The 15,091-nt window shown below is 40.2% G+C and overlaps 1 protein-coding gene across 1 annotated transcript in view; it reads right to left on the bottom strand.

Annotated features, from left to right (window-relative positions):
- The window catches only part of LOC107583773 (C-myc promoter-binding protein-like), a 34,533-nt gene that overhangs the window by 13,950 nt on the left and 5,492 nt on the right, over positions 1-15,091 (bottom strand). Inside the window, exons 2-19 of the mRNA XM_016270085.1 lie at positions 14,083-14,427; positions 13,310-13,556; positions 12,815-12,884; positions 12,303-12,472; positions 11,445-11,683; positions 11,291-11,357; positions 11,089-11,147; positions 10,574-10,718; positions 10,273-10,448; positions 9,670-9,770; positions 8,505-8,726; positions 7,767-7,912; positions 7,387-7,413; positions 4,915-5,048; positions 3,966-4,098; positions 3,648-3,854; positions 3,394-3,522; positions 2,050-2,194 (exon numbers count right to left, since the gene is read on the bottom strand). Of these exons, the coding sequence (XP_016125571.1) occupies positions 2,050-2,194; positions 3,394-3,522; positions 3,648-3,854; positions 3,966-4,098; positions 4,915-5,048; positions 7,387-7,413; positions 7,767-7,912; positions 8,505-8,726; positions 9,670-9,770; positions 10,273-10,448; positions 10,574-10,718; positions 11,089-11,147; positions 11,291-11,357; positions 11,445-11,683; positions 12,303-12,472; positions 12,815-12,884; positions 13,310-13,556; positions 14,083-14,393 (2,728 nt within the window). The 5' untranslated portion in view covers positions 14,394-14,427. The remainder of the gene's footprint in view (positions 1-2,049; positions 2,195-3,393; positions 3,523-3,647; positions 3,855-3,965; positions 4,099-4,914; positions 5,049-7,386; positions 7,414-7,766; positions 7,913-8,504; positions 8,727-9,669; positions 9,771-10,272; positions 10,449-10,573; positions 10,719-11,088; positions 11,148-11,290; positions 11,358-11,444; positions 11,684-12,302; positions 12,473-12,814; positions 12,885-13,309; positions 13,557-14,082; positions 14,428-15,091) is intronic.

Genomic DNA, 15,091 nt, shown 5'->3' with positions numbered 1-15,091 from the left:
ACAGGCAGCTTCCTAACCAAAATGGAATCTCAAAAAAGTGGCCAAATTGGAAGGGATTTTCAAAGGCAGAAATTCCAAGCTTAATTCCTTCTCATATGAAGCAACAAAAGACTCACTCACAATTAATTTCAATAGTAGTATGTTAGTATGTTGCTAAGCTAACATACACTGGGTAAAATACTCATATTTTATAATATATCTTACTACATATATTATAGTAATGGAGTAATGGGTAATTTGGGTAAAATTTATCTTAATTAATTTTTATATTTAGACATTTATGGCGCTTTTCCACTGCATGGTACGGCTCACTTTTGGGGGGTTTTCCACTGGGTACAGTGAACTGTACCGTTACCAAAACGTGACGTGTAAACTCTGCTGATCACGGATTGGCCGGAGAGAATCGTCACTACCTGCGTCACTGAACTTGCGACACAAACACAACAGAACTGCTAGATTTAAATCAGCACAGCCAGCGAAGGATCAGAAGCAAATGTTTTGAACGAGCGCACCTTTTTTAACAACCAAAAAGTGGCTGTTTTGCTGTCTTTTGAGGAAATAGCGAGCTAGGGATCCAGCGAGCTTGATGGGGTGACGTGGAATGAAAAAGTTTTTTAGGAGTCGCAGCAGTAGAGGCGGCGCAACTATAACGACATGTGAATAACCCCGCCCACTCTAAAGCGGTACTGAACTGCAGTGGAAACGCAAACCGAGCCGAGCCGTGCCGAGCCGTGCCGTGCTGTACCGTACTGAGCCGTGCCGAGCCGAATCGTACCACACAGTGGAAAAGCACCATTAGATATTTTGCATGTTTTGTCCACCATTTTGTATTGCTTTTGGAGCTTTTACAATGCATTAAGGGACTGTCAATCTTTTTTACAGCCGTGCCGTGCTGTACCGTACTGAGCCGTGCCGAGCCGAATCGTACCACACAGTGGAAAAGCACCATTAGATATTTTGCATGTTTTGTCCACCATTTTGTATTGCTTTTGGAGCTTTTACAATGCATTAAGGGACTGTCAATCTTTTTTACATTTTGCCAATATTAGAAGGCTGTCAGGGTCCTGCAATCTATAGGGTAATTATTTTTTTTTTTGGGTGTTGTGTATAGTGATTTAGAGCCTGAGTCCACACTCCAGATCAGTGGGTGGCGGTAATGCACCCGAAAGCTGTTTGCCAACCGCCAATAAAAACAAAAGAAGATGATGTCTCTGCTGGTTTGTTGCATTAGTTCCTTGTGTGAAGAGAATTCTTTGTCAGTCTACTAGTCATATTAGTAGTGTTATTTTACACTCCTGGTCAGTCTAGCTTTGCATTTAGTTTTCTAGAGGTTTATTAGGTTTTCTTTGCTTTTTATTTTGCTCTAGTCTAGGTCCTGTCTTTATTTTTATTCTAGTTTTATCAAACCTCTTGCTTGGTTTCTTTCCTTATTTTGATCTCGTCTGTTTTTATTCCAGTTATCGATTCCTAGATTTTGCCTTATGGTTCATTCTTTTGTTTATTTGCTCTCTGCAGTTTGAGTTTGTTTTTCTTTGTTCTTTTCTTTCTAGTCATAGTGTGCAGTCAGTTTTATCTTGCTGCTTGTTCTCTCTTGTGGTCTTGTGTTTGTTCCTGTTCTGTGTCCTGATTCCCCTGGCTGCTGTTCTCAAGACCTGGCTATCTGACTGGACTGATTTCACCACAGCTCAAAGTATCAAGCCCTGGTTTCTCAAGCTGCTGCCTGATCTCCAGTGTTCTCCTTATCTGGGGCCGCTCTATCATCCTTGTTCTCCAGCCTAACTTTGTCCAGGTCTGACCTCAGTCATCCTCCTGTTCTCCTGCAGACTGCCCTTTCCTACTGTTTGGACTCGCATCTCATTCGTTCCTTGTCTTGTCAATGAACTTCATCATTCTGCATCTGGGTCTCTCTGTAGTAAACTGCTGTGACAGACCGTGACAAAGGCAGCATAATCATGTGTAATTTTTTCTAGATTGGATCTGTCTTTGTTTTTACAGGAAATGTAAAGTGTCCACTTCTGTGGAATGTGTGAAATGGAGTTGGGGTTTTACCAGAAAGATGGGTGTCCTTCGGGTGGGTGGTCTGCCTCCTCCATACTTGTTTGAACCGCACCACACCCCGAAACACATTTCTCAGCTTTCCCCACAGGAAGTATCCCCCTCTGGTGGAGGAAGGCCATGTGCTCTCCAGAACAGCCTGGGGAGAGAAGAACACCACAGTGAAATACACAGGCACGCACACTTACACACAGATTAATTAAATAATTATACAGTGCAACGCCTCTCATTATAAGTAGATTGTGTTCTTTCTGAAGGACTAGCTGTAATTACTCTGATAGAATTGGAACAACACTCAGCTGCCGGGACTTATGTCTCTGTGAGTGTGTCCTCTTGGTATTTTGGGACATCTTGCAAAGCACACACAAAAACTGGTCACCAGGGAGATTATTGCTAGTCTAAGCTTTTGTCTAAAGATAACCGGCATGAGAAATAAAGTCACATGCCAAATCCACTGCCAGCTCGAGGCTCTTGAGCATTAGCATAACACACCTACATAGGATAAATCTGTTTTCTCTCTGTTTCTTTTGAAGAAGTGATTTTTACAAAAAGAAATTACACAAATTTGTCATTGGCCACCTTTTTATGAAATCTAAAGTGGCTCCAAAATGTACTTACACACTTAAACACTTAAAATGTATTGATGCCATTTCATTAGATAAAATGTCAAACCAGGTGGCATTTGCAAACCAATTATGCCAAAGCAGTGGTTGGGTTGGGACTCATAAATGGGTTGCAGATCTGTCCTGATTCTGTCTGTTCTAGTTGTGGCTAGTAGGAAAAATGCTAAAAGCATAACTAACAACTAACCATATAATTGTGCACAAGTTTGATTACAAAAGAAATATGCTCAACTTCTAAAACTAGGAGAAAACATCTTATATATTTTATCGTTGATGTTGTTTTTTTTGTTATCTGTCCACTCAATCGCTATGATATTTCAGTGCAAATTAATCTTTCACTTTGTAAAAGCTAATCAAATAAGCTGATGCAACACATTTTAATTTATATAATTTTTCATCCTCAAAATCCATGAGAAAAACACCAAAAACTAAAGGAAGTACCACCCAGAGGACATCAAAATGGTTCACTTACAAGGATAAACATATTTATTTGATATTTTATTATATATAATAATAAAATTCAAACATTTAGAAAAACTTAAGGGTCACTGCATGTATTTCATCAAGAAATGGCATTACAATTCCGAAATCTTGTATCATGTAGTCTACCACAAAACCAAAAGTATGTCTTAGTACAGATAATTTATGTATGTTTATTTATTATTATTTAGATTGCAATGTGTCTCTATGTAGCACAAAAGTAAACTGTTCTCACCCTGTTGTAGTACCCATAGGTAATGGCATTTGGCTGCACTCCGGCTTTCTTCATTTCAAAAAGAACCCGGACGGCAAGAACAGGCTGTCCATACTGCCCACACAGTTGCATCAGGACCCGGTAACACACCTCCATTGGAGCAGAAATTAACCATTACTTACAAAACCACAACACCGGTGGAAATTTCCGCTGTCTAGGTGCAGCACAAACTGTACTGGCAAAACCAATCAATGGACACTGTTAGGCGACTCTACCTCATCAGGAGGCTGCAACTTTTTGTCCTGCATGTTTCGCAGCACGTCGTAAGCAGTATGCAGTGCCCGCACTTTAGAGTGGCAGGCGCTGACATACGAGGGCAGGCAGATGAACCACAGACCGTGACAATGCCTGAGCAGACACTTGGACCACATCTGTGGGATGGAGGAGTATGTCTTAGCCATTCTCTGGGCTGATTTGATCTCCTACAGAGGGAGAATCAGAGAGAGGATGGGGCATTAGAGAGGAGGGGGAGAGATTTGACAAGCGGCATCATGGGGTGTGATTTGGATGAGATTACTGTTTGAAATACCAACCTGTTGGGAGCGCCTGAAAATGGCAGCTGGGCTGATGGGACTGATGTGTCTCATGGCTGATGTTGCTTTAGGGACTCTGGGACCATCCTGAAGCTCACAGAGTTGGGCGTTCAGTACCGGGAACCCACTGTAGCTGCAAGACATCAACAGCATAAACACTGTTCTTCCTTACATTTTAATCTTGTACTTGATTGTTATTGTCAAGTCACGTCAAAGTTTATTTATCAAAAGCACAATGCTGCAGCATACAGCACTAACTGCAGGCAATACGATGTATTTTCTGTAGTTTAGAAAAGATAAAAATAAATATAGGATTGCAGATTTTAAAAGAATAAAAAAAATATATATATATAGGATATAAATATCTAAGTTGTTTGTTTTTGGTTGTTTTTTAATGCCATGCCATGAAAACTATACTTATATAAAATATAATTCAGAGTAGAAATACTACAATTCAGTAAAATATATTTGCATATTATAAAATAAATTCACTAAAATGTATAACAAAAATAATAGGAAATATGTTATTTAAAATTAAATTATAAATTATAAAAAAAAGTATTTGACAATTTTTAAACTATGAACAGCATGTCACATAAGGACAAATTTAAAACCTAAAAATACTTTAAAAAATCATATATACTCGATATACTGTATGGGATATAGGACGATCTTCAATGTCAAGACACCTCATTTCCAATTGTAACAAAATAATGCCAAATCCCGAAATAACAGATCCAATTAATACAATCACATGTTCTCTGAGGAGTGGGCATTATTGCTTTCGTGAGAGTTTCTGCAGACACAGGACCCTTAGAGGGTTTATTCTACACGCTGCACCCTGGGAGAGGTTTGAAAGGGGATTATACTATTGCTTCAATGCCATCTGTGGTGTGGTGTACTGTTTATGTGCACAGTGTAGTATTGTACATGGGAGAAGCGTCTGTACCTATAAACCATAGGAGCCTCTTCTCCTTCTGGAAGTGCTGGCAGCTCCGGAGGTGTGATGTAGACCGTGTGCTCGCTGCGGTGGGATTTGTCAAGTTCAATAAGCCTTGTGTCTTCTGGCTTTTCGCTGTCCACCTAGAGTAAAAACACACTTTATCAGATACAGACTGTCTTCCGTTTCCACAAAAACACAGAAGAAGCAATGACCCATGACTGAGAAAAGATCAGGTTGTAGTTAAGAGGATATATGTTTGCCAACACTGGTCACTGAGGTCTCTGAATAAAAAGAGGAAAGTAAAAAGCAGAAAGAGGAACTGGAGAGAATATTTATGGCAACTGGAAGGCTTAAAAAGTCTTTTTTTTTTGTCTTTTATAATTTGCTAACTTATTAAATTCTATATTGTCAAACGGACTCATCACATGTCAATCCAAGCTATATTTTGGTCAGAATTGGGAACTGAATCTTGAACCAGACACATACTGCCATACAACCATGCCAAGGGATTTTCCACTGTCTGGACATGCTGCAGTTAGCCAGGAAACTCCAGGTGCAGATGATCTGACCTCAAATCAGATGGAGCACTGGTTTTAGTGTAAATGATCCTGATAATCTCCCACATTGTTGTGTCCGACTGATATCATATCTGTACCAAGAAGCTTTAATCCTCCTAGTCTTCATCCAATCCTCCCCATCTGCCACAGACGCACTACAAATGCACTGACCTGGACTTAACACTTAATGTTGTATTGCTCGAGGGGTGCGAAAACATTCCAGTGCAATTTATAGGCAAGGCAAGGCTTTGAGGAGCCACTGTGCATTTAGCCTTCAGACAAAGTCTGTCTGCAAACCCTGTAAATGGACCATAAATGCATCATATAAAGCCCATGCACTGTACTATATTGGAAATAAGGAAAGCTATCAAATAAAGCATGACTTTATATCTATCGACAGAGGGAAAATCAGTTTTAGTCTCTGTAAAGCATTTTCAGCAAAAGGGTTTTGGATAATATTGTTACACAATTATTAGACAGACAACAAGAGCAATGGGGCAGAATCGAGCTCTCCCTGGACTTGCAAAATGAGTTTCCCTGAGAAGGTTTTAGATCAATCAGTGGCTCTTTTTTTTTACCAGAGAAAAACAGCATTGATGACTGTGGTGTCAATTAGAGCTCTCTGTAATGCACCAGGATGCCGAAAGGCACTTTCCATGAATACGGTACAAAAAAAGTCTAAAGTCCATTTTCAACAAATAGTCAGTGAAAGCAGGTGCCTAACCTTTAGAAAATGCTGAAAAATTGTCTACCTCAGGAGGTCAAAGTAAATGCAATATTAGCAGCCTATTAACAGCCTGTCATTTTCATGATATCAATTTTAAAATTAGTGAATATACATGTATCACAGAGGCAGCACCAAAATCAAAAGTTTCACTCAGAAACTCAAAAAGTGGGTACAAGATGGTTATATATTACTAAATTATGATGAACTTTAAAATTGGTTCATTGGATCATTGAGGTGTCACACTATAACCAAATGCTTTCAGGATACAGCAGTACATGGTTTGTCCTTTACCTCCCTGATTCCTTTATAAATGCCCTCTGTGAACACAACCCACAAACCCATGTCAGTTTAAATCAACTCAAACTGTCATTTTCATTACCACCACAGTGCTAAAGAACTGTCCTCCAAGGTCCTCGCATAAGGGAAGGACAGGCCAGAGCAGGATAAGTGTGACTTTCACTGATGGCAGCATAATTGAAAGTGTAAGACAAAGGGCTGCACATTCGTCTTTACTAGCACACTAAAACCTTGTGGGGAGGACAGGTGAGAGATGACTCCTGGACCTCTAAACAAGAATAAATTGTGTGCTCCTGTTGAGACAGATATAAATGTACTACAAAGGCACAAAATAACCATCTGGGAATATATTTGTCTGCATTTTAAAAGAAGACAACTTGCAGCAGTTCACTGAAGATACAGCTTCAGATCCATGTGCAGTCTGGATCATACCAAGAAAGGGCACAACAGTTGCGAATATAAGAAAATGCAAAGCGGCGTAAGGCACAGAAAAATTAATTAGGCACAGAAAAATTAATTATGCATGCAGGATCTTAGTGGTTCTGCAGAGACTCTGATCTAAACAGAAATGTTTGGTTTTTTTAATTATGAAGGCAGCAAGCCAGGATTCATAATACCAGCTATGAATCACCACACCCATGGTGAAACCCCAAAACAAAACAGGTCATGTCTGTAAACTGAGGTCAAAAATCTAGGGTGAGCTTTTTTTTTTTTTTTCTCGAACAGTCTAAATTATGTTTTTAGATTACAAAGTAAAGTAAAATAAATTAAAGTGAAGTGAAAAAATCATTTAGGACCATTAAAGGCCATTTTTGTAACCAGGGTAAAGGATTCTAGTGACTGTTTTCACTTCTGCAATACATCAGAATTTAAAAGACACTGAATTAAGCAACTTACCTTCCCTCCTTTCTCCGTACCGAACAACTTTCCAAGCAAGCAAAGACAACAGTTTAAAGAAAAAAGAGAAAAGAAAGCAATGAGGAAAGCAAAAATAATAGGACAGCCTGCTTAGATGAAAAGCCAGAAAGTAGACACGAACAAACGAGAGAACAATGCTTAGAAAATTAATAATCTGACATACGTTAGCCCTTGAACTCTTTGAATTTTTCACATGCTCTTTGCTAAGAGCCTGGAGTGCAGTTGTAAAATGGTAAATCTTTGTGAGCATTGTAGAAGCAGTTTATGTTGAATCTAATTAGAGGCGGCTGTATTCTAGATAAAGGCATGAGAAGTATTTCTTAGCGGGAACTAAATATGCATATACCAGGGTTTCATACCTTGTCAACGCAGTCATCAAAGAAAGCAAGGCTTGCATCCTTATCGCTGACAAAAGAGCACTCTTCGATGAAACGAATGAACATCTGTGTCTTGGTCATGAGGGAGTAAAACTTTTGATGGGATCGATCACGACTCTTCAAAAAGCCTGCAAAAAAAGCCATATTCAAAGTCAAGGACATCAGAGAGTCAAGAGGTGCCATTACAATAAGAAAAGGTGATCACATTCAGTGATTACTTTAATTCACCGCCACAGTTGTCGGTTGTGATTAAACATTTAATCAGTCAAATTTAGGAGGGTGCATCATGAATTACGTGTTAGTCATTGAGAAAGCTGTTGAGTGTACACTGTGTGAAAGATGCAACAGACTTTTACTTAGTGATTACATAAGAGGCTGCAGATGTGTTCACAGACATTCTATTAATCATTGCAGTTTGTTGGACCTGTCAGGTATGTCTAATTTCCAATGGGGCTTTATCAAAATCGCCACAATAATTTCAAGCATGATTTAAGCCAGACTCCACAGGCACAGGGCCAGGTTTGAGCATTCTGAGCAGCTGCTGAGCTTCGGCATTCCACTAATGCACCACAGTGGACTCTCGGCATGCGGTTGGGCCAAAACAAGATGTTTTTTCCGTTTTGATGCTGATGAAGCAACTCTATCACAGCTGTTCCTGATGTTCGCAAACAACAATAGGAGAACGCTTATTCAAACATTACGTCCATCTTGGCTCCTCACCTTGCAGATCGAAGAGTGAACTGGCGTCAGTTGCTTTCTCAGATGGTGCCTGTGTGATGGGCAACAGGTATGAACGGTAGCCCTTCAAGATGGCCGCCATGAAGCGCAGAAAAGCCTCCTGGATCTCCATCTCTAAGGTTTCCAGACTCTTCCCACCACTGCCAGGTTCCCGCTCGCTCATAAAGGCCTCCATCTGTCCTTCCTCACGGCTCATCTGATAACCTGTGGAAAATTGATGCTTAAATTACTATTTTTTAACTACCATTCAAAAGTTTTGAGTCAGTAAGATTTTTATTTGATTACATTTTAAAATATATTAAAACAGAATAAATTTGAATTGTTGCAATATTTAACATAATTGTTGTTTTACTGGACTTTTGATCAAATAAATTCAGCCGTAGTGAGCAAATACATCAAAACCTTACACCAATCTTTTGAACGGTAGAGTATACAAGGCAACTTTCATACACAAGGAGAAATGTACTCATAATGTCTAGGTTATATACGTAGCATATCTCAATAAGGAAGATATAGTAGGCTCAATTTGAGATATGGGCACATAACACGCTCCTTTCACGTCACTTCAGAAAGGTCAGCAAAAAGATCATAGGCTCTGTCTGTTATTAAACATCCACATCAACGAACACATAATGTTCTCCATAAAATATATGGGAACACAGTCACTTAGCACAGAAAAATACATCATTTCTATTACGGTTTACCTATAAATAATCTCACTGTTAGGCCCAATTCTACGAGTTGGTACATTCCGTACAGGACATTTTCGTGAACCAAAAACACATTGAATAATTGGGTTCAAAGTCTGGTTCAAAGACTGAAGCATCAATCAGCTCTCATGTATCAGACAGTATCACAGCACTAAAAAAAGACTTTGTGCCTAACTCTGTCTCTATCCAGCCAATTGCCCCCATCTCTAAATCTCATCACATCTCAAGGATGACTGGTTTTGCTCTTACTCGGTCAAGCATTCATAAAACATTGTTAGATAATAAAAATGATACTGTCATAGCCAAAAAAGGACAGTAGAAGGCCACTTAGAGTGGCATTTCCTGTACAGTGAAGTGAACTAATATTACCTTGAAAAGAACAGAAAATAAGTAAAATCCTTTCTTTGTTGACCCCACAGTGACCCGCCATCACTAACCCTCATCCAGTTGCTGGTGGAGATTGCTGAGGGTGTTGATCAGACGTTTACAGGCTTTTCTTGGCAGGATCTTCCAGGTCAGGGATCTGCGCTCTTCTTTGCTGAAATAGGCCACACATGTTTATCATTTGAGAGAGTAAACAGCAAAGGGAGTCCATATCCGTGAACAACAGAACTGAGGGCTGCTTTATAGTTTCAATGTAGCTTTTACAATGTCTGTAATCTTTAAGGTGCATACTGGCAGATAAACAACACAGGAGCATGTGTTCAACACATGGTGGTACTGAGGGTCCTATCTTTACTATAACATTCCTCACTGCTCATATATCTCCATCCTGATCTTTTAACCATCTGCATGAAGATAAAGATCATAATTATTCGGAATTTCACTTGAAAATTGTTTGCTATTGCTTAGAATTTCTTAAGAACAAAAACGCTATGCAGATCACAAAGGCACCAATCAAAACCTACACTGGGAAATTAGTGTTTATTTTGTGAATTTAAGTGGTAAAAGATGACTTTATCTCAACACCGTAGGTCAAAAAGGTCAGAAGAGGCTCTCATGGGAACTTAGAACTATGTAGAGGTAAAAAGGTCACTCACTGAGTTATAGTATTGGTGTCCAGGTCCACACAGCTTATGTCTGTCGGTGGCTCATAGAGGTCAAAGTACCGTGAGTCCACCCCTACAATGAAAGGGCATGGAGCACTGAGTACATCTGCCAGGGCCAGCGGGCAGAGAGGAATGTACGGGCATGGCCAGTGGAAGGGAAAAATCATCTGTGGGACATGTAAAACAAGTTGAGACAAGGCAAAACCAAAAGTGGGAGAATAAGCTAAATGAACTGATACTGTGAAATAGGAATGGGAAAGGCATGAGTGAAAATTAATAGTCTTCCACTCACCGACACCAGGGCCTCGGTAACGCTGGTAAGAACGGCTGGACGTAAGGAGTGCACTAGGATCTTGTGTTCAGTCACAGCCAACACCAGCAGAGTCACTGCATTTTTTGGGCCGAGGTTCAACAGCAGTGTAGAGATCCTTCCACCACTGTGGGCAGAGAAAACAGGCGTGTAAACAACACATACTCACCAAAAAAACAACAACAACACAACACAACAAAGCAAAGCAAAAAAAATATATAAAAATCCAAAGAAAACACAACAAAACCAAACAAAAAACACAAAGCAAAACATAACCCCCCCCCACACACAAATCTAAAACAAAACAAATTTAGACATGAATGATCATCTGCAATGAGATGACCAATTGCCAAATACTGCATGAGGAGACTTAACCCACTTTAAACATGCTATAAAGATATCACACTTAACCAGGTCCTGCTGAAGTATCACTTGCACACTTCATGCTTTGATCAGCATTCATCTGACATAGTCAGTGTATCTTGTGTCTGACTTACCTCAGAGGTAGTGGAGAGGAAACAGGCTGGCTCAGCATCAGGCTATCATGTGGAGACAGCTGTGAAAAACAAGCACACAAACACGCGGTCACAGTGAGATGAGGGCCAGGGTTGGCAGCTATTTGACCACACTATGCTATTTGTTTTGACACATTCAAGAAGGACAGTGTTCAAACAAAGACACCATGTGCACAAAACTCACCTGCACCAGGATACGTGGCCTTTGTGAGGAAGGGAAAGGAACCTTGTGCATGAAATGGGAAATATGCCTAAGGACAAATAAAAAAAAACATTACTTTCTAGTGGCCGCAAAATGCTCTAGCCTAGCAACCTCCAAAATTGTCCTCAGAACTCACTTCTCGATGGGCAGAGTGTGTGGACCTGAGATGGAGTATCTGTAGAGGAAGGTCAGGAAGCTACGGAAAGCATCAAAAAAGGGCCAGTGAGAGAGAAGGCAGATGCTTTTGTTGGTGTGGACAGTCATCGATCCATCAGGCCTGAGCCCGTTAGCCTGCAGGCCCAGCTGAGATCGCTGCTTGTCAGTCAAATGTTCTTCCGGGTAGGGCTCATAGAACTGGATGGCGGCACCATAAACCTGAGACCACGAGACAGACTCATGAACACCTGCATGATGTTATTAAATTTCTAAAGTGCACAATGGCAACTATTTTAGCCTACTTGAAAGCAATCACCATCAATATCTATTTCAAAACTGCTTTTCTCAAATCTACCCAGTGAGAAAGTGATACGGAAGATTTATTTTTGCAGTCTTTTAGATCAGAAATATGTCAGCTTAGCCATGTTTCTTTGAAGCCGCTCACCTAAATGAATAAATTATACAACACTGCAGCACAAATAGCCTTGAGACCTGTTCGGCTGTAAGGAGAGTGAGCTGAGTGTACTGATGTGTTTGACATAATTGAGCTGACCCAAACAGCACTTTAGCAATGCATTATTAAACAGGCCAATTATGCATGTTCATCTTATTTTCAATTCTTTTCTGAGGCCCATTATTTACGGGCAGTTTTGATATTCCGCCTGCGGCAGTTTGTAGCTGCTTTAAATTCTTTGCACATTGCTAAACTAGACAAGACAATTCTTGTGTGTCTGATTTGCTCAAAGAATGATGGTGCTGACACGAAAGGAAACCTGCAGAAAATCAAAATGTTTGTGTGTATTTGTGCATGCTCATGCGTGAATTTTCCTGTCTGTACCTTCTCTCCAGAGGCGCCTGTGAGTACGAATGTTGAAAAGACAGGTAGAGAATATTTGGTATGAGAAGGCCAGCACTCAATGGACGCTCCCATCGGCAGGCAAAACAGGGGCACGGATTCAGGCAAAGGAAAGGATTCATAATCCTCCTCTGGGTATCTGGACAAAAGACCTGCACACACCCCATATAAACCCTCAATTAGGCTGTAGAGCTCCATCAAAGACAACAATTATTACTGATCACTGCATCGCTTGCCCTGTAATTAATTCCATATGACAAGCTAATCGCAAGCAGCGGTTAAGTCTAGATCTTTTCGGTGCTGTGAGCACTAAGCTTAACAATGACATCATGTTGTTCTTGCTTTATGGGAGTATCGGGTTTCATTCATCTGCAGTCGTATCCTACTGCTCTGATGTGCCTCTTGCTAACGCATCCTTACCCTCCTGCTGTTCATTGCAAAATGCACAACAAAAGACAAACTGTGCAAAAAAATTCAAGGCTGAGATACAATACCTGCTTTGAATGCAAGTGTGTTGTTTTTGGCCAAAGATTTTTTGTAGCACAAGTACACAGAGGACCCCCACTGTAAATGCAGGAAAAACAGAAATTAAGTTGATTTCAAATTTTATACAGATATGTAAAAGGATGATTCTGAAGTTATGTCTCATAATTCCATAATTTATGGAAAACAACCCTCCTAAAACGCTTTTGAACAGGGATGTACCAATATTAAAATTTTGAAAATACCGATAAGCTGATAATTATTGAAAATCTCACCAATATTGGCTGATATCACAAAAAACTCTAATATTGACTGATATTCAATATGGTATCCATATGGAACCCAATATGGATTTTAATGCAATTGAATGCTGCTGAGTTTCAACAAGGTTTCTTGATTAGCAAGACTTCCATGGACAACCAGCATCATTAGAAAAAACATCAGGGTCAACCAGTTTTCCACCACCTAAACTGGCCTTTTCAACAGAATAGGACTGTTGTGCTCACCATACTGCTGTTGAGATTCTTGTCCACCTTGCAGAAAGCATGTGGTGGTGTCTCTCCCTTGCCAGGAACAATGACACAGATGTCCGTGACAGCCAGCGTGGTGTGAGAGTGATTCTCAGAGGCACGCCGATATGTGATGTAGATCCTTTGGGAGGAGGAGCTACTGATATTAGCAGGGCGACCAGAGGGCGTGGTCTGTATAATTTGACAGTCTGGCTTCAGTTTCTCCTTCCACTCAAAGAGGACACTAAGAATCATGAAACAAAGGACATGAAGATAGTAAATGTTCTCCAAAACAAAAGTGAAAACACAAAAGGTTCCAAAACCAACTTAGCTGCCTCAATGTCTACTGCCTACATTAGTAGCTACCTTAAAAGACAGCATCCTAAATGGTACCTCATAAATTAGTGATTTGGAAAGCAGCACCATCAACAGCCATTTAGCATGCAGCATCAGACACATGACTAACCGTTGATTTCAATAGAATTGAGTTTTGACATGTTGGTAAGATAACTACATGATGTTTTAATAAGCACATTATATAGAATGAAATATTCTGTTTTAAGAGTTTAGATTGATTTTAGATTATTTTTCTACAGGTTTTAGATTGAGCTTTTTTTCTTGATACTCTCTAATATTGAAAATAATTGGGTATATTTATGTCTTTGTCTACAATCTTTTTGTCCCTGAGTTTGTCACAAGGAAGAGAACAAAACTTTTAGCAACTGTTTAGAACAGCCTTTGCTTCAGGAGATGACTTAAAATTGTCTTACCCCAGGTCTGTTAGCGGCGGTTTGTCTCTGCCTCTCCTATAGCAGAGGAAGATCTGCGGCCCCATGAGGCTTCCTCCATTTAGTTCGGCAGGAAGTCCAGAGGGGGTGCATTCAACGCAGGTATACCCTCGAGGTACTTCCTCCCCTAGGGAGCGAATCACCATTGCCACATCAGTGATGGGTGCCTTGAGCTGGGCTGAGCTCCGATGACCACCATCCTCAGGGTGGACATCTTCCTCGAGGGGCTTAGATGAGTTGGTGAGTCCTGCCACCACAAAGTAGTCTGCTACACGAAGGCTTTTGTTTTCCATCTTCGATCATTCCCATAGAACGGGACTGTATATGCTGGGAAAAAGAGAGCGATGTGAATAGAGTGAGCACTTGAAGAAATGTGAAACTGCAGCCTAGTAAACACTGTTGCTTAATAATGCCAGGTGCTCACAAATGAATACATGTTTCTTTAAACCGAGAGGGATTTAAAAAAAAAAAATCAGCACATGCAGTGTGAGTTATACAACACTAATACCATTTTTACTCTGGATACATTTTCTCCCTTATGTGCTTAGAAAAGGATATGACCATTACTGTAGCGTCTGTGTAGAATCATGCATGATCTTTGGGTTTTTATGACTTAAGAGACCCTTTTAGCCTTTTGACATTTGCATATAAATTACAGTTCTGGTCAGAGACTTTACGTTTGTATGTGGGTTTAAATTGCCAAATGGTTCCTCGCCATCAAGGAGATTCTAACCAGTCCCCCCCACTATCATCTCCCCCATCTGACTTCAAACACTGTCCAAAGAGCTGTAAATGACCCCGATGGGCCTGGCTGGCCAAGCAAACTAACACACACACACACACACACACACACACACAAACACCCACACACACATAAAGACCGTTACTCTATTATACTCTACAAATTTATCAGGTATATTGCATGTGTTGTTTGTACGTTTCCCTATTAGATTAGCTGAGTTACCACTCGTTATTTGTATTAGTTAAAGCC

The sequence above is a fragment of the Sinocyclocheilus grahami genome, unplaced genomic scaffold (genome assembly GCF_001515645.1).
Source record: "Sinocyclocheilus grahami isolate Dianchi unplaced genomic scaffold, SAMN03320097.WGS_v1.1 scaffold55.1, whole genome shotgun sequence".
Taxonomy (NCBI): Eukaryota; Metazoa; Chordata; class Actinopteri; order Cypriniformes; family Cyprinidae; genus Sinocyclocheilus; species Sinocyclocheilus grahami.
This window is presented reverse-complemented; position numbering and strand designations above follow the sequence as displayed.